This window comes from Amblyraja radiata, chromosome 1 (assembly GCF_010909765.2).
Source record: "Amblyraja radiata isolate CabotCenter1 chromosome 1, sAmbRad1.1.pri, whole genome shotgun sequence".
Lineage (NCBI taxonomy): Eukaryota > Metazoa > Chordata > Chondrichthyes > Rajiformes > Rajidae > Amblyraja > Amblyraja radiata.
In genome coordinates this window covers 109819101-109839005 of record NC_045956.1, presented here as the reverse complement: position 1 = coordinate 109839005, position 19905 = coordinate 109819101, and the positions used below count along the sequence as shown (strand labels likewise).

The 19905-nt window shown below is 43.1% G+C and overlaps 1 protein-coding gene across 2 annotated transcripts in view; it reads right to left on the bottom strand.

Annotated features, from left to right (window-relative positions):
* The window catches only part of kit (KIT proto-oncogene, receptor tyrosine kinase), a 97849-nt gene that overhangs the window by 31612 nt on the left and 46332 nt on the right, over positions 1-19905 (bottom strand). The window contains exons 4-7 of one of the 2 annotated variants that reach the window (XM_033028865.1): positions 13490-13626; positions 11137-11214; positions 7612-7774; positions 1149-1335 (exon numbers count right to left, since the gene is read on the bottom strand). In XM_033028865.1, the coding sequence (XP_032884756.1) occupies positions 1149-1335; positions 7612-7774; positions 11137-11214; positions 13490-13626 (565 nt within the window). The remainder of the gene's footprint in view (positions 1-1148; positions 1336-7611; positions 7775-11136; positions 11215-13489; positions 13627-19905) is intronic. The other variant, XM_033028875.1, reaches the window with a different exon arrangement.

Here is a 19905-nt window from a genome sequence, read left to right as displayed (position 1 = left end):
CAGAGAGATGGTGGGGATCAATGGATTTTAGATTACGGAAGGTGATTTCTCGGAGGAAGCGGGGGCGAGGGGTCAGAGAAGGGATGGTGAACCGTATAAGCTTATGATCAGAGAGGGGGAAGAGGCATGGATGGAGGTCGAGTACCGGTTGATTTGTGGAGCAGACCAGGTCAAGGATGTGACCTTTGTCATGGGTGGGAAAGGTGACGTGCTGAGTGAGAGAGAAGTTGTCAAGTAATAAAGGCGAATTCAGATGCGAGCTTGCAGGTGGGGGAGCCCATGTGAATATTTAAGTCACCAAGTAGCAGCAGACGTGGGGAGAGGGATGAGGCAAGTGTGAGGAGTTCAGTGAAGTCAGATAGGAAGGAGGGGTCATTGTAATGGTCATTACCCAAATCTCTCTCAATGACAATCATGAAAGTTGTGGGTTATTAACATTTTGTAATCGAGCTTATCAACAATCACTGATTCCAAAAGGTAAATCAGATAGAAAGTTAGGATTTATTTCAAGGGCGCTGAAGAGCAGAAGTCAAGAGCTTGTGGTCTAAGACACCCCGCCCCTTCAAAAGCAGCCTGGCCATGGAATCCTGCCAAGAGATTCACCATTAATATACTTGAAATTGTATAATATGTCCTTTCCTCATAGGCAAGGACTAGATTTGACAAAAAAATAGTCAAGCTTTGTCCATTCTACTAGAAAGCTTCCCTTAAATGCCAAACTACCTCTTTGCCACTAAAATAATCACAATTTCTCAATCTCCGTCAAGGTTTTAATTATTGCTAGAAATTATTGCTAGGTACAAATCATGTTTCATTTGCTTTTTTTTTCTCTTCTCTATTTTTCAATCTGTACCTGTTTTTACATTCATTAAATCGTGCAGCTGACATTCTGAATCAGGCTCTGCTATTCCTTACTCATTCATGATTCTTCAATTTGATTGATTTAGGAAACACTTAGTAGCTCTGTAAAGGGACTGCACATTTTGGATAAATAAACAAACACTGCAGAGGACATTGGGTAAATCCAGCCCAATGAGCCCAAAGGATAGGATTAGCAGAACATTAACTATGATATGGTATAAATATAAAATAACTATTGCCATGAAGTATTCTACTTTTGTGTTCAATTTAATTTGGGTATGATGTACCTGTTCCCACTTTCAGTAGATTTCATGTAGTGATCAGATGTGTTAAGTAATATCTCTTCCGTGTGAATCCAGTACTGTTGATTAGGCGCAGGGTAGGCATCAAACTCCACATTTAACACTAGATTTTCCCCAAGATCCACATGAACAGTATTGTTCTCTGGAGTTGAAAACTTTACATATCCTTCAGCTGGTTGAAGGGAAAGTAAAGGGAAAAGACCATGTAAGTCATTCATTAGCAACCTTCAAATCATTTTGCAGTAATCATAGAGAAACAAAGAAATGCTATTATAAATTAGAAAAAATGCCAAAAGGGTGACATGGTGGCACAACGTTAGAGTTGCCTTACAATGCCAAAGACTTGGGTTGGATTCTGACTGAGTGCTGTCTGTATGTACATTCTCCCCATGACTGTGTGGGTTTTTTTCTAGGTGCTCCGGTTTCCTCCCATACTCCAAAGATGTACAGGTTTGTAGGTTAATTGGTGGTTAATGGTTGCAATAGACTTGGTGGGCTGAAGGGGTATATGACTATATGATTCAAACAATATGGTTTTGGAATCAAACAGTCAAATATTCTGCTTGAAGAACAATGTGCTTACTATGTTCCAATATGACTTCAGATGTCCTTATCATATTGGAGACATCTTATAAGTTGAGTTGCATCAGGCATTTTAATTAAATAGAACCAGAAAATCAATGACTGTCTGTGCAGTATCATTAGCGAATGTTGTATAAGAAAAGACACATGCACAGTTTTGTTTAGTTTAGAAATATAGCATGGAAACAGGCCCTTCTGCCCACCAAGCCCATGCTGACCAGCAATCCTCAGTCTATCGAGCACTAGCACTATCCTACACACTAGGGACAATTTACAATTTACACCAAAGCCAATTTTCACTAGTCATACACTGTTCCCATTTTATTCTCTCCACGCTCTCATCAACTCCCCCCAGAATCTACTGCTCATAAACATACCAGGAACAGGGGCCGTTTACATTTAATCTGCCAATCTGCATGCCTTTGGGTTTTGGAAAGAAAGTGGAGTTGCTGAAGAAAGTCCACAAAATCACAAAGTGAATGAGCAAACTCCACAAAAACAATGACAAAGATTAGGTTTGAGCCCAGGTCATTGCACTTGTGAGGTAGCATCTCTACTAACTGTTCTATTTTCTTCCCTGGCCTGTGATTCCTCTTATGATTGGGAGTTCAGGGTGAGCAGCTCAGCATTCTGGAATGAATGAGTTCATTTCTGCATTGGGAAGAAGTGAAAGTAAATCATCGTTGCATTTATGTGGGGTAGTCGATAATGGAAGCTGCCATCTGATGGCAGAGTGTTACGAACAGGGTCAGCATGAAGAAATGTAGTCTGACAACTGACTGAGTGTCAGCGAGATGAGGCAGGATCATAAGGCTGGATGGGTACTGATCAGGAGGTTGGGGTGGAAACCATGATTCGGGATGGTGAGCTCTTTGCGCTGTCAAGTGAGATTGTTTTTATTCGAGACACAAAAAAGGAGTAGAAACAAGGAACTGCAGATGCTGGTTTACATAAAAGGACTCAAAGTGCTTGAGTAACTCAGCAGGTCAGGCCCGACAGTCCTTTCAGGTTATGCAGAGGTTTGCTTGCACCTCCTCCAACCTCATCTACTGTTAAAGATGTGGACTCCTATACATCGGCGAGTCTGATCGTTTCTCTGAACACCTCCACTCAGTCCACCTCGACATACCTGATCTCCCAGTTGCTAAACACTTTAATTTTCTTTCCCATTCCCACACTGACCTTTCTGACCTATGTCTGTCAGAGTGAGACTGAAAGCAAATTGGAGGAACAGCACCTGAAATTTCACTTGGGAAGCTTACAACCCAGTAGTATGAGTATTGATTTCTCAAACTTCAAGTAACCCTGGCATTCCCTCTCTCTCCATCCCTCCCCCACCTAAGTCGCACCAACTTCTCATTTACACCCAACAAACAGCTAACAATGGCCTGTTTTCTTTATCATTGTTAATTGTTTGCATATCTTTCATTCATTGTTCTTTATCTCTCTACATCATCATCTATATCTCTCGTTTCCCTTTCCCCTGACTAGTCTGAAGAAAGGTCTCAACCCAAAACATCAGCCATTCCTTCTCTCCAGAGATGCTGCCTGTCCCGCTGAGTTACTCCAGCATTTTGTGTCTATCTTTGGTTTAAACCAGCATCTGCAGTTCCTTCCTACACAGGTCAGGCAATATCTCTAGAGAACATAGATAAGTAATGTGTTGGGTTGGGACTCTTCTTCAGTCCAAAGATCTCAATCGTGTGAACCTCATGCAGAAACTGTGTAAGGTTCACATGGTTAACTCAATACATGAAAATACCCGGCCAAATACCACCGCTATGCAATCAAACTTCCATGCAATTATCTTTAAATGGGCAATTATCTTTTAAAACAGTCAAACGGGCAAGAACAGCATCAGCCCCAGGGCCCAATAGCATTCCATACAGGCTCTATAAGAACACCCCTGGTGCCCTGAAATACCTTTGGAAGTTAATGAAAGTAGCATGGGGGAAAGGAATCATACCTAAGGCATGGCGAAGGGCAGGAGGGATCTTAATTCCCAAAGAAAAGAACTCCTCAACCATTAGCCAATTCCGCCAGATCAGCCTTCTGAACGTGGAAGGAAAGATCTTCTTTGGTGTTGTGGCCCAAAGACTCTCAGCTTTTTTGCAGAGCAACAACTTCATTGACACATCGGTGCAGAAAGCAGGGGTAAGTGGTTTCTCAGGATGCCTGGAACATGCAAACATCATCTGGCACCAGATACAAACTGCCAAGAAGAAAAAGAGAGATCTTCGTGTGGTTTTCTTAGAACTTGCCAATGCCTTTGGTTCGGTGCCCCATGAGACACTTTGGGCAGCTTTTAATTTCTTCCAGGTCCCAGTGGTCATCACAAAGCTAGTAAAAGCTTACTTCCAGGACCTACAGTTCTGCGTCAGAACACAGGACAACACCACCGTCTGGCAGCACCTTGAGGTAGGCATAATGGCAGGCTGTACCATTTCTCCTCTAGTTTTCACCATGGCAATGGAGCTCATCATTCGAACATCACGATGGGTGGTCGGAGGGGAACGCTTGAAGAGTGGGCTGCATCTTCCTCCAATCAGGGCGTACATGGATGACATGACCACAATAACAACAACAAAAGCATGCACCAAACGCCTGCTGGATAAACTCCAGGAAAACATCAAATGGGCACGAATGGAGATTAAACCCAGCAAATCCTGCAGTATTTCCATCGTCAAAGGCCGGCTCACTGACGAAAGGTTCCGCATCAACAACGAGACAATGCCGACTGTCCTGGAGAAGCCAGTCAAAAGCCTAGTGCGATGGTACACCGCATACCTCAAGGATGCAGAGCAGGTGGAACAACTCAGGCAGGATACAATCAGTGGCCTCAAGCAAATCAACAACACTGCTCTCCCAGGGAAGCTGAAGCTTTGGTGCCTTCAATTCGGTCTACTGCCCCGACTCATGTGGCCAATTACCATCTACGAGGTCACTTTATCCCATGTCAACCAGCTGGAGAGACTGGTGAGCTCACAAGTGAGGAAGTGGTTTGGGCTACAGAGATGCCTCACATGGAGAGAGCTGTGGGGCATGGAGTCAAATAAGTTGAGCTTCATTATCAGAGCCACATATGACGTCCTTCCCTCTCTCACAAACCTAAATCTTTGGCTGTGAGAGGATCCAGCCTGCCCCCTGTGTGCAGTTCCAGCAAACCTCAAGCACATCCTGGTCGGTTGCAAGACCAGCCTAACACAAGGCAGATACACCTGGCGACACAACCAGGTGCTGAGGTGTTTGGCAGCTGAACGCGAGTGCAAGAGAGTTACCACCAACACCATGCCTATCAATCCGCAGATAACATTCCCGCAAATACCATCCTTCATCTGGGAAGGAGAGAAATGAAGGACTAACCCCTCGCCTCTCAACTCATGCCTACTGAATGCAGCCAGGGACTGGGAAATGTGCGTTGACCTAGGCCAGAGGCTTTCGTTCCCAGTAGAAATCGCAGCTACCAACCTGCGGCCAGACCTCATTCTCTGATCCAACTCCTGTCAGCGTGTTTTCAACATTGAGCTGACGGTCCCCTGGGAGGAGGCTGTGGACGAAGCTTATTAAATGAAAAAGCTTCGATATTCAAACCTTGCAGCAGAGGCAGAGGAGAGAGGTTGGAGGGTAAGGGTGTGTCCAGTGGAGGTGGGGTGCAGAGGCGTTGTAGCCAGTTCCACCGCAAAGCTCCTGAGGGAAGTAGGAGTCAAAGGGCGGGCACAAAGTTGGGCAATAAAATCACTTGGCAATGCCGCCGAACGGGGTATGTGATAAATATTTTTGCAGGTATTTTCAGGTTTAATGCAGAACAGACAAGTCATAATAGCAACGGTTGCTGACAAAGGGTTTCATAGTCTAGCTGCTCCAACTGCTTGTGGATTTAATCTTAAACAGATCATCTTTAAAGTTGGCAAAATTATGTATTTACAAAGAGTTTTTTGTGAGAGACACTGTTCATCTTTGTACATGTAATGTACAGGCAGTTGACAGTCAGCTTCCATCATTACAACTACTCCTGCCAAACAGAAGTAATAAACACAGCAGGGAATTTCTGGGGAATTTACAGCTTTGCTGTAGTTAAACAACAATGTTAAGAGTAACTTTTGCTACATAAAAGTGATCTAGATTGTATCCTCAAAGAAAAACTCTCATTTAAATAATGGAAAGAAACAAAAGCTAAAATTTATAATAAACCTACGGTACATCGTACAGACATTTGAGCATCTTCTCTTCTTTGCTGACACTCTTTTGTCTCTTTTTATCTCTATTCTTTGTCACTTACTCCACCCACCTGCCAAACTAATCTCATCACCTCTACTCAATCACTTACCAGGCTTTGTCCCGGCCCCATCTCTCCTTTCTACCTTTCTCCCCCATACTACAATAAGTCTGAAGAAGGGTCCTGACCAAAAACTTGGTCATCTTTCCATTCCCTCCACCGATGCTGCTTGACCCACTCCAGCACTTTGTGTTTTGGCAAGATTCCAGCACCTGCAGTTTCTTGTGTTTCCCTTATACAGATATTTTAATGGGCTGATATCAATTATTGGACTCTACTATTTTCAAATTATTGTTGATATTCTTCCCTTAGCAGAGTCAATGTCTTTAATAAAATACCAGATAGAAACAAACTTTAGAATTTACTTTAGAAACAGGCCCTTTGGCCCACTGAGTCCACGCCAGCCAGTGATCACCCCGTACACTAACACTATCCGACACATAAGAGACAATTTTACTGAAGCCAATCAAACTACAAATCTGTACATCTTTGGAGTGAGGGAGGAAACTGCAGCACCTGAAGAAAGCCTATGCGGTCACAGAAAGAACCCATAAACTCCGTACAGACAGCACCATAGTCAGGAGCGAACCCGGGTCCCTGGCGCCGTAAGGCAGCAACTCTACCACTGTGTTATTGTGCTGCCTCGTTTTTAAATTGTTGACATTTGATTATAAATTTTGAACATTGACACGAAGGTACATAGTTGAAAGAAAGGCAAATGCAAGCATGGGGCATAGAAATGTAATGGGCCTGTCCCACGAGCATGCGGAAAGCGCGACCAAACCGGAAGTGGGGGCCGCGCGGAGGTCGAGTGAGTGACGTGAAGTTCGAGCGAAGTCCGCGGGAAGTTCGCGCGTGACGTACGGCGTCAAGACGTGCGTACGGCGTTGAGATGCTGCGCACGCCCATCGAGGCAGCTGCGGGCCGGCAGGCGGTTGCCGCGCGGAATTTTTGAACACGGTCAGTTTTTCGGAGCCCCGCACGATGTCGGGACCAGCTCCGCACAACTCCATATGGCTCCGGCGATCGAAGTGGGACCGGCCACGCGAGGCCGTACGGCTCAAGCTGCCACATTAGGTCGCACTTTCCGCATGGAGTCGCATGCTCGTGGGACAGGCCCTTTAGGTCGCGCTTGCCGAATGGAGTCGCATGCTCGTGGGACAGGCCCTTAAGGCTGCGATGGGAGAGATTTAATGAATTGGGAGGAGGCTCGTGTGTAGTCCCAACAACGGCAGAGACCAGTTGGTGCAAATGGCATTTTACTGCAGTACAATTAGATAATATATTATATCAGCCATACGAATGTTCAAACAGCATTAACCCAAGCAAATAGAATTAACTTTAATTAAAGAGAAAATTATTCTGGGTCAGACAAGCATGGTAAAGTGTGACTATTTGTTTGTAATGAAATTAAACCAAAAAAAACCTCAAATGAACTTTGGTTAACTTCATACCTCAATAACATTTAAAAGCTTGTGTTTATATAAAGTCATTAGAATTGGTACATTTATTTAAAACATGATCTTAGAATGAAAATGCCATTGCATCATGATCTATCATCTTCTGTTGAGCAATAATAAAATATTTTACCTACAACTTGCAGGAATACTGAAGCACTTGACTTGCCAAACCCATTCCACGCAAAGCAGGTGAAGTTTCCAGTGTCATTCACGTTCACTGAATCAATCGTCAATTCCTCTGTGCTTTGATAGTGTTTTGGAAAGTTTTGGGATGACCGTGTTTTTGTAGGTCCCTGGAAGTAATGTGCAAGAGATAATTATATTTTATTTTGTCAGCTATTTTTAGTCTGACTGGGTAACACAAAACTCTTCACAAAGCTTATGCTAATTTTATATACTAAAATTCATCTTCATATTAGTTCTGTGGAATTTATTGCCTTAATTTATAAATCCCAGTATTCTTCTGCAGATAGACAATAGACAATAGACAATAGGTGCAGGAGCAGGCCATTTGGCCCTTCGAGCCAGCACCGCCATTCAATGTGATCATGGCTGATCATCCCCAATCAGTACCCTGTTCCTGCCTTCTCCCCATATCCCCTGACTCCGCTATTTTTAAGAGCCCTATCTAGCTCTCTCTTGAATGCATCCAGAGAACCTGCCTCCACCGCCCTCTGAGGCAGAGAATTCCACAGACTCACCACTCTCTGTGAGAAAAAGTGTTTCCTCGTCTGCGTTCTAAATGGCTTACTCCTTATTCTTAAACTGTGGCCCCTGTTTCTGGACTCCCCCAACATCGGGAACATGTTTCTTGCCTCTAGTGTGTCCAAGCCCTTAACAATCTTATATGTTTAAATGTGAAACCCTCTCATCCTTCTAAACTCCAGAGTGCACAAGCCCAGCTGCTCCATTCTCTCAGCATATGACAGTCCCGCCATCCCGAGAATTAACCTTGTAAACCTACACTGCACTCCCTCAATAGCAAGAACGTCCTTCCTCAAATTAGGGGACCAAAACTGCACACAATACTCCAGGCGTGGTCTCACTAGGGCTCTGTACAACTGCAGAAGGACCTCCTTGCTCCTACAGTATATTCGATTCCTCTTGTTATATAGGCCAACATGCCATTCACTTTCTTCACTCCCTGCTGTACCTGCATGCTTACTTTAGGTACACAAAAAAGCTGGAGAAACTCAGCGGGTGCAGCAGCATTTATGGAGCGAAGGAAAAAGTAAACGTTTCGGGCCGAAACCCTTCTTCAGACTTTTAGAACCGGCCCTAATGAGTGCCCCCCCACCCACCCCCTTTGGACAGTCTCCCTCAGATGGTCACGTCAATCAATTCAGCTTGCTTATTTATGTATTGTATTTATTTACCTTTCTTGTACATCAGTGGAGCTGCACACTAAATCTCGTTGCACTGACGTGCAATGACAATAAAAGATATTATTATTATTATTATTATTATTATCATAGTCACATGCTTACTTTCATAGACTGATGTACAAGGACCCCCAGATCCCGTTGTACTTCTCCTTTTCCCAACTTGACGCCTATGGTAACTTACCAAATCCCAGCAGATCCTATGGTAAATTCTCAAAAATTGTTAACAATTTTCAAGCACAGAGTTTAAACCAGAAGATCTAATTTTTTTAAAAGACACCCAATGCTGGAGTAACATCAGGTCAGGCAGCATCTCTGAAGAACATGGATAAATGACATTTCGGATTTTCATCCCTGATCAGTATAATTAATTTCACAATCAACTGAGATATTAGATTTTGATTAGCTCATCGAAACTAATGCGCATACTCAAGTAAATCGATGTTAACTGATTGATTATAACGTTTCTCCATTTACTTTAAAAGTTCAAAGGCGTGGACGTTACAAACCAAAAGGGATCTGAAACATTATCTTTATTTTCCCTCTGCAGATGCTGACTGATCTGATGAAGATTTCCAGCATTTTCATCGAACAAATGTAATAAGCAATCATTTTAATGCTAATTTACGTATTTATATTAATTCCACAATTAAAATCATAACTTTATGGAATATTATTTGAACCATATCAGCTATTCACACATTAATACTACACAAATACTGATATAAAGTGCATTTTAGAGACCCAGTGGACTAACTGATCACACAGTTAGCCTGATGGTTCTATTGCGATTTTTTCACGGTCAAGTGCCAACATCACAACCTTCCAATTGGAGCTCATGAAGATGGTATTGGGATACTGGTGGGGAGAGGGCATGTGGGGAGTTGGAATGGGCACAAGGAGAAGTGCTTGTTAAGTAAGGAAATCTAGAGATGCCTCTACAAGAGCAGTACTTAAGTGAAGGGAAGGCAAGTGGTTACAGAATTATTCGATTTTCGCTTTCTCAACAGCAAAAGCATCAGTGTCAAAGACAACTTGCCCTTTGGAAGTAAATTCCAGCATTACCTTTTTGGGACCACTGGTTACCCTTCTGGTTGGATGTATGTAGGATATGCTCCATTGATTAGTACATGACAATTATGTCCAGTCCCCTGAACCAGTAGAAGACCTTGATTTAGATATTTTAATATGGACCCACGTTTCCGGTGAGAGCACATTAACCCATTTCAAGACACGGAAATTGAGTTGGACATGTCTAAGGCAGTGAAGTGGCACAGAATTTTGTGTGTGCTCTCTGTCAACCATTTTGTTTCTCAATGTAAGTAGGGGACTAGGATCTTGGTGACAAAAGCACTGTGGTACAATGATACTTTATTGTCCCATGTATCTAAGTACAATGGAATTCATTTTTTGCATACAGTTATGCGACAATCTTCTATACATTAGGCACAATCATAGGAAGTATAAGAGTGTAAGAACATAGACCACACTGAGTCCGTACACATATTTAGGTGCCATCTTGTAATCCTTATAAATATTAGAACACCAAATCAACCATTATCATGCCATTTAATTCATCAATTGTGTGATAGTTTTATAACTTGGTCATTAATTTATGATTAAGAACATTTTTAGAAGAACACGCTAAGCTCTACTTTTTTAGAGAAGTCTGATGCACCATCAAATGAGAACTGTTCCAGAGATTCAAGACTGGTCCACAGTGGAACAATAATGAAGGAACCGTACGTAAAAATGAGAAATTGTCTCCCATTACTTTAAAAGAGGAACAGTGGCCTGAACAAGTGCTGTGGGGCGAGGGGGATATTGCAAAGAAACAAGGCGTAGCACTGAGATAGTAATAGAACAACAGTCAGCAAAATATTTGATATCACCAAGTTGCTTTATTGAGCAGTTTTGCAATATTGCCTCAAGCTTTTGATGATGCATAATTCATTTTATATAGTGGAATGAAGGAACAATATCATAATAATAGAATACTATTTAAAGAGTTGGACCGGTGGTTTTGAAGACTATATAAAGGGTGGTTGTAAACAATTATTCAAGCATCAGCCTTAGGAACTTGAAGATACGATTCAAACATGGCTTATATCCTTAGATTCAAACTTTCTGCCATTTTGTTACTTAAAACATGCAACCAGGCTGTCATTAGTAATGGTGCAGTGAGATTCAAATAATATAGTTAAGGTAACAATGGAACAAGATATATAAATATTGCTGTGTCATTTCCCACAGCTTCAAGTACTGGTGCCTACCAGGTAGACTTTGCTCTCAAGAGTTGGGCTAGCAATGGATGTGAGCTCCACAAGTCTTCTAAGGCTGGTGGTCAGCAGCTAAAACAGGAAATCAGGCATTTGAGGCATCCAGTCGGGAAAGAAGGACTTTTATTTTTATACAGGGACCGTATAAAAATAAAAGAGAAGAAGTACAACATAGCAAAGATGAGCGGGAAGCAAGAGGATTGGATAATGTTTAAAGAGCAACAGAAGATAACTAAAAAGACAATACGGGGAGAAAAGATGAGGTACATAGGTAAGCTAGCCAAGAATATAAAGGAGGATAGTAAAAGCTTCTTTAGGTATGTGAAGAAGAAAAAATTAGTTAAGGCCAAAGTTGCACCCTTGAAGACCGAAAAAGGTGAATTTATTATGGGGAACAAGGAAATGGCAGATAAGTCGAACAGGCACTTTGGATCCTTCACTAAGGAGGACACAAACAGTCTTCCTGATATAGTAGAGGCCAGAGGATCTGGGGTGACGGAGGAACTGAAGGAAATCCACATTAGGCAGGAAATGGTGTTGGGTAGACTGATGGGAGTGAAGGCTGATAAATCCCCAGGGCATGATGGTCTGCATCACATGGTACTTAAGGAAGTGGCTCTAGAAATTGTAGATGCATTGGTGATAATTTTCCAATGTTTTATAGACTCAAGGTCAGTTCTTGTGGATTGGAGGGTAGCTAATGTTATCCCACATTTTAAGAAAGGCGGGAGAAAGAAAACAGGAAATTATAGACCAGTTAGCCTGACATCGGTGGTGGGGAAGATGCTGGAGTCAATTATAAAAGATGAAATAGCCACACATTTGAATAGCAGTAACAGGATCGGTCCGAGTCAGCATGGATTTACGAAGGGGAAATCATGCTTGACTAATCTTCTGGAATTTTTTGTGGATGTAACTAGGAAAATGGACAAGGGAGAGCCAGTGGATGTAGTGTACCTGGACTTTCAGAAAGCATTTGATAAGGTCCCACATAGGAGATTAGTGGGCAAAATTAGGGCACATGGTATTGGGGGCAGAGTGCTGACATGGATAGAAAATTGGTTGGCAGACAGGAATCAAAGAGTCGAATTAACAGGTCCCTTTCAGAATGGCAGGCAGTGACTAGTGGGGTACTGCAAGACTCTGTGCTGGGACCGCAGCTATTTACAATTTACATCCATGATATGGATGAAGGGATTCAAAGTAACATTAGCAAATTTGCAGATGACACAAAGCTGGGTGGCAGTGTGAACTGTGAGGAGGATGCTATGAGAATGCAGGGTGACGGACAGGTTGGGTGAGTGGGCAGATGCATGGCAGATGAAGTTTAATGTGGATAAATGTGAGGTTATCCACTTTGGTAGCAAAAACAGGAAGGCAGATTACTATCTAAATGGCGTCAAGTTGGAAATTGAATGGCGGTGCTGGCTCGAAGGACTGAATGGCCTACTCCTGCACCTATTGTCTATTGTTTATTGACTTAGGTTTGAGATGCAAGGAATGCCTTTGCAGATTCCAGGCTTTATTAACAGACTGATGAATGGAGCATCTTGGTCGGTATGGGCAAGTTGGGCCGAAGGGCCTGCTTCCATCCTGTATAACTCTATGACTCCCCAACAGACGAAGATTGAGCCTTATACTGGTTCACATCTTCTTTCTCCTGTTAAGTCCTCTGGAGAGAAGGAATGTGTGAAGTTCCGCCTGTGGTGCTTCTGTGCAAGATCAGCCCAGTCAGTTCTATTCCCTGGCTCTTTCCCTCAGATTTTCATTCTAGTATCCATCTAGTTCCCTTTGAATAGCATAGCTTATCTCATCCATTCAACCAGTGCATTATAGTTCACAACATCTTGATGAAATGGTTTAAGTGATGTCTACCCAGCCAACTAAACCCATTGGAGCCCCTTATTAACTATTTAAATAGTTGAACCTACTTTTTTTAGGTTTTAATATCGATAATTTTTATCATTTGCCTTCCTTTAAATTCACTAGCAACAATTCTGCCCCCTTCTACTCTTCCTTCCACCAGTGCTGCCTTTACAATTTTATGAACCCATTTACTGTAATGTCATGATGATGCATGATATGCATTTGAAAGAAGGGACCTCCACTGTACTGCAATGGAATATCAGCCTAGCCCAGAGCAGGACCTGAACTCAGTCTTCTGACCGGGAGGTGGCAGTCGTACCGAAGAGGTACAGGTGAAAGTGAGTGAATGGTTACGCCACTTGTTGAAGAGGAAGGACGTACAATCTATATCCCTCCCATGGTTATGTTCTTCTTGGCAAAATGGCATTGATTGTTAGAAACTATTGGTTATGAGAACACAGGCTAATGTTATCATACTTACTGGACTTTGCGGATGGTCCCATTTCACACTGAATGCATGGTTTACATTTTTTATCATGCAAGACATTTGAAACTTTTCTCCTTCCTTCAGCAACTTCTTGTTGACTTCCAAAGTGATTTCTGGTGGACTTTTGGGTACTGAGAAAAATGCATGAATAATTTATTTATGAGCTGTAATTGCTGACATAAAATAGCACACCAACAATTGAATTTTTCTGATCCAAATCATTTAACATTCATCCCCTAGTGAACTGACCGATTGCCCTAACATTGCATTTGCAAAGCAATTTAATTCTGTAATTATGACTCCTTTTTAAGTATACAGTATATTTAACTGATAGAAATAAAATATGTATTTTCTGGTCTTCTGAAATAAAGGCTAATATTTGCTGGGAATTTTGTGTTTTTTCCCTCAAAACATTAAAAAGCCCAAGTTTAATGTTAAAATCTGGAATGCTGACAAATGCTTTTCACCACTTTTACTGGAAAATTCACGACCGCAAACTTCCTTAGTCTGCATTGTTCAGTCGCATGTGACAGAAACTGTTTCCTTCCGATAGGGGTATTATAAAAATTAATAAATGCTGATAGAAATAAGAAAAATGCTGAAACATCTCTCATTCCTTCAAGTAAAACAATTCCTTTTGTTCCTTATCACAAAGTAATATTATTTTAAACATAAAGAATTCTTCCCTGTGTCAGAATCAAGAGATGAAACATAAATGCATGTTCTTCTGCATTTGTTTTGTCTATAACGTACATTTAATGTCAACAATGTTTCATAAATTTAAAAAAAGTATGTGAAATATTTGTTTAATAGGGTATTGACAACTTGACAGTCAAAAACAGCACTCTTTCCATGAATCGGAGGGTTGCATCATGAAGCTTCAATGTGGCTTTGAACATCCTCCTCATACACCTCTACAATAATGGGAATGGATTGCACAGACTGACGCTCTGTCTATCTATGCCTTTTCGCTCTAAATTGTCTATTTTAAAGGTTAACATATAGCATTTGTTTCAGGGTGAATGCATGTCACAAAAGCAGGATTGTTAAAATCCTGGGTCTTGAACTTTAAGGCATCTGTTGGAAAGGTGTTGCTGCAATTGCTGCCAACTACACTTGCAGAAAATGTGTCCAAGTGCAGATCCTGAATGAACGTGTTGGGGAACTGGAGCAGCAGTTGGATGACCTCAGGACCATCCAGGAAAACAAGAGTTTCCTGGACAAGACCTTCAATGAGGTTGTTACACCAAGGATACAGGAAGAGCAAAGTTGGGTGACTATGAGAAAGAGGAGTAAACGTGGATTGCAGGAGACCCCGGTGGCTGTACCTACTGAAAACAGGTACACCTTCTTGGGAGTAGACGACACAACAAGATTAAGTGGTAGCCAAGGCTGTGATTCCAACCCTGGTGCCGAGGCTCAATGGGGAAGAGTGACGTCAGGCAGAGCCACAGTGGTGGGAGTCTCCATCGTCAGAGGTGCAGATAGGAGATTCTGCAGCAATAGGTGAGACTCCATGATGGCGTGTTGCCTCCCTGGTGCCAGGGTCCAGGACGTCTCAGAGCGGCTGCACAGCATCCTCAAGAATGAGGAGGAGCAGCCGGAGGTTGTTGTGCATGTTGGCACAAATGATATAGGTAGGAAGCGGAAGAAGGTTCTGCAAGAAGAATTGATGGAATTGGGTAGAAGACTGAAAAGCAGGACCTGCAGGGTAGTGAACTCAGGATTGCTTCCAGTACCTCGTGCTAGTGAAGGTAAGAATAGGAAGACTGGGGAAATGAATGTGTGGCTGAGGAGTAGGTGCAGGGGGAAGGGATTCAGATTTCTGGATCATTGGGATCTCTTCCAGGGCAGGGATGACCTGTATAAAAGAAGCAGGTTGCAGTTTGCTGGAGGGGGACCAATATCCTAGAGGGAAGGTTTGCTAATGTTACACAGGAGGGTTTAAACTAGATTAGCAGGGGGGTGGGATCTCGTGCAGGGCAGAGGCACGTGAGAGGCTAGAAGTTGGTATGGAGGGTGGTGTGGGGAAGGTTACTGGACAGAATAGGCAGGTGAAAGGCGGAGAGCGAGGAAGGAGGTTAGTTTAAACTGCACGTATTTTAATGCAAGGGGCCTGACGGGTAAGGCAGATGAGCTTAGGGCATGGATAGGTACGAGCGACTGGGACATTGTAGCCATGATTGAAACCTGGTTAAGGGAGGGACAGGACTGGCAGCTCAATGTTCCAGGGTACGCGAGTTTCAGGAGAGACAGCGGTGAGGGAAAAAGTGGATGGGGATTTGCATTGTTGATTAAGGAGGATGTCACGGCTGTGTTCAGAGGTGACATTACGGATGCTTCATCTAGTGAGGCTATATGGGTGGAGCTGAGGAACAAGAAAGGGATGATCACCTTTTTGGGGGTGTACTACAGACCCCCAAATAGTCAACAGGAATTAGAAGAACAAATGTGCCAGGATATTGCAGACAGCTGCAGGTCAAATAAGATTTTTGTAGCAGGGGATTTTAACTTTCGCAATATAGACTGGGAAATCATAGCGTGAAGGTTTAAAATGGGGTGCAATTCCTCAAAAGTATTCAGGAGAGTTTTCTTAAGCAGTATGTGGAGGCACTCACACATGAGAGGGCAACGCTGGAACTGGTATTGGGAAATTGGGAAGGACAAGTTAATGAAGTGTGTGTGGAGGAGCCTTTCGGGACTAGAGACCACAGTTTGATTAGGTTTAAGATAGTTAAGGATGTGAACAGAGAGGGCCCACGTGTTGAAATGCTCAACTGGGGCAAGGCCAACTTTGAGGGTATGAGAGAAGTTCTCACTCAAGTTGACTGGAGCAGGTTATTTGAGGGGAAAGGAACATCGGCCAAGTGGGATGTTTTTAAAAGTGCACTGAAGAAAGCTCAGGATGTGTACGTCCCCGTTAGAGTGAAGGGCAAAGCAGGCAAACGTAAGGATGCTTGGCTGACGAGGGAAATTGAGACGTTAGTCAAAAACAAGAAGGATGTGTGGGACAGGTATAGGCAGCTGGGATCAAGTGCATCCTTGGAGGAGTTTTGGGAACTAAGGAGTAAACTTAAAAAGGAAGTCAGAAGGGCTAAAATGGGCCAGGAAATAGTTCTGGCGAGTAGCATTAAGGACAATCCCCTAAGGAGGAAAAAGCTAACTAGAGAGAATGTGGGACCTCTCAGGAATCAAAGTGGTCACCTCTGTGTGGAGCCACATGAGATGGGCAGTGTCCTAAATGAGTATTTCTCCTCTGTATTTACCGAGGAGAAAGACAGTAGGATGGAGGAAATTGGAGCAGTCACTGGAAGTGTCTTGACAGCAGTCAGGGTAATCGTTGAAGAAGTACTGAAGGTAATGTCATGTTTGAATGTAGACAAACAATCCAGGGCCTGATCAGATGCATCCGAGGACATTGCAGGAAACTAGAGAGGAAATTGCGGGAGCCCTGTTTGAAATTTGCGAGTCATCCTTAAATATAGAAAAGCTGTCGGAAGACTGAAGGGTGGCAAATGTTGTGCCTCTTTTCAAGAAGGGCTGCAGGAAAATGCTGAAAAAGCTAGACCGGTGAGAACATCTGTAGTTAGTAAGTTACTGGAGAGTATTCTGAGGGATAGGATATACAAGCATTTGGATGGGCAAGGGCTGATTAGGTATAGTCAGCATGGTTTTTTACGTGGGTGGTTGTGTTTCACAAATCTGATTGATTTTTTTAAAGACGTGACCAAAAAGGTTGATGAGGGCAGAGCTGTAGATGTTGTGTACAGGGACTTCAGTAAGGCATTCAACAAGGTTCCACATGGTAGGCTGCTCTGGAAGATTAGATCGCAAGGGATCCAAGGAGAGATAGCTGAATGGATAGCAAATTGGCTCCATGGAAGGAAGCAGAGGATGATGGTGGAAGCTTGCTTCTTGGACTGGAGGCCTGTGGCTAGTGGCGTGCCTCAGGGTTCGGTGTTGGGCCCGTTACTGTTTGTCATCTACATCTATGATTAGGATGAGAACATACAGGGCAAGTTTAGCAAGTTTGCTGATGATACAAAAGTGGGTGGTTTTGCAGATAGTGAAGATGGCTGTGAACGATTGCAGCAGTATCTGGATCAATTAGTAAGGTGGGCAGAGGAATGGTTGATGGAATTTAATACAGAGAAGTGTGAGGTGATGCATTTTGGGATGTCGAATAAGGGCAGGGCCTACACAGTAAATGGTAGGCCTCTGGGTAGTGTTGTAGTGCAGAGGGATCTAGGATTACAGGTGCATAGTTCCTTGAAGGTCGAGTCGCAGGTAGATGAGGTGGTCATAAAGGCTTTTGGCATATTGGCCTTCATCAGTCAGAGTATTGAGTATAGAAGTTGGGAGGTCATGTTGCAGTTGTATAAGATGTTGGTGAAATTGCATTTAGAATATTGTGTTCAGTTCTGGGCACCATGTTATAGGAAAGATATTGTCAAGCTTGAAAGGGTTCAGAAAAGATTTACAAGGATGTTGCCAGGACTAGAGGGTGTGAGCTATAGGGAGAGGTTGAGTAGGCTGGGTCTCTATTCCATGGGGCGCAGGAGGATGAGAGGAGATATTTTAGAGGTTTAGAGGTATACAAAATCAGGAAAAGAATAAATTGGGTAGATGCACAGAATCTGTTGCCCAGAGTAGGGGAATCGAGGACCAGAGAACATAGGTTCATGGTGAAGGGGAAAAGATTTAATAGGAATCTGAGGGGTAATTTTTTCACACAAAGGGTGGTGGGTGTATGGAACAAGCTGCCAGTGGAAGTAGTTGAGCCTGGGACTATCCCGTCATTTAAGAAAATGTTGGACAGGTACATGGATAGGACAGGTTTGGAGGGATATGGACCAAGCGCAGACAGGTGGGACTAGTGTAGCTGGGACATTGCTGGCCGATGTAGGCAAGTTGGGCCGAAGGGCTCGTTTCCACACTGTATCACTCTATGACTATGACTCTAATTCTAACTAAATAATACCGGAACAGGTGTAAATCATGTGCCATACCAGGCAATGACTGACACGTCAATGGAAATGGTGACATATCCTGCTAATCCCTGGGCTTTGATTGATGGCACACTCTTCGCTTGCGCTGATCCAAGGGCATAAAAGAAGCGGAAAGAAAAGGCAAATAAAAACTGGATTTTTGCCAAGTTATGCAAAGTTGTGGTTGAATTACATCACCAATGACCTCGTGTGCCATGACTGTGAATTGTGAATAGCCGGGTTGTTCACCTGTGGTTCCACCTTTGCTTTCACTCGTCTATGTAGAGTTGTAGTCATAGAGATATATAGCATGGAAATAGGCCCTTCAGCCTCTGACTAACAAACACGCATTCTTGCACTAATCCTATATTTTTTGTTCTCCCCAAATTCTCATCAACTCTCTCCAGATTCTACCACTCACTGACAAACACACAAAAAGTAATTTATAATGGTCAATTAACCTGCCAGTCCAGAGATCTTTGGGACATGGAAGGAAACTGGAGCACCCAGAGGAAATCTATGCAGTCATTGAGGGGGAATGAGGGGGGAGAAGTTAAGGGGGGATCTTATAGAAACTTACAAAATTCTTAAGCGGTTGGACAGGCTAGATGCAGGAAGATTGTTCCCGATGTTGGGGAAGTCAGGAACAAGGGGTCACAGTTTAAGGATAAGGGGGAAGTCTTTGAGGACTGAGATGAGAAAAACATTTTTCACACAGTGAGTGGTGAATCTCTGGAATTCTCTGCCACAGAAGGTAGTTGAGGCAAGTTCATTGGCTATATTTAAGAGGGAGTTAGATGTGGTCCTTGTGGCTAAAGGGATCAGGGGGTATGGAGAGAAGGCAGGTACAGGATACTGAGTTGGATGATCAGCCATGATCATATTGAATGGCGGTGCAGGCTCGAAGGGCCGAATGGCTCACAAAGGGATAGGAGAGTATGGCCAAGTGTAACAGGGATCGATGTGAAAGGTGAGATGCGTAAGGAATTAAAAGTATTGTATATGAATGCGCAAAGTATAAGAAGTAAAGTAGATGAGCTTGAGGCTCAGTTAGAGGTTGGCAGATATGACATTGTGGGGATTACTGAGACGTGGCTGCCGTAGAATCTGGCCTGGAAACCTAATATTCAGGGTTATACATCCTATAGAAAGGACAGGCAGGTGGGCAGAGGAGGTGGGGTAGCTCTGCTGGTGAGGGAGGGAATCCAGTCCCTTGCGAGGGAAGACATGGGGACTGACGAGGTAGAGTCACTGTGGATTGAGTTGAGGAATTGTAAAGGCAAGAAGACACTAATTGGTGTTATTTACAGACCCCCAAATAGTAGCCTGGATGTAGGGTGTAAGTTGCAGCAGGAGTTAAAACTGGCATTGTAACAAAGGTAATGCCACTGTGGTGATGGGGGATTTCAATATGCAGGTAGA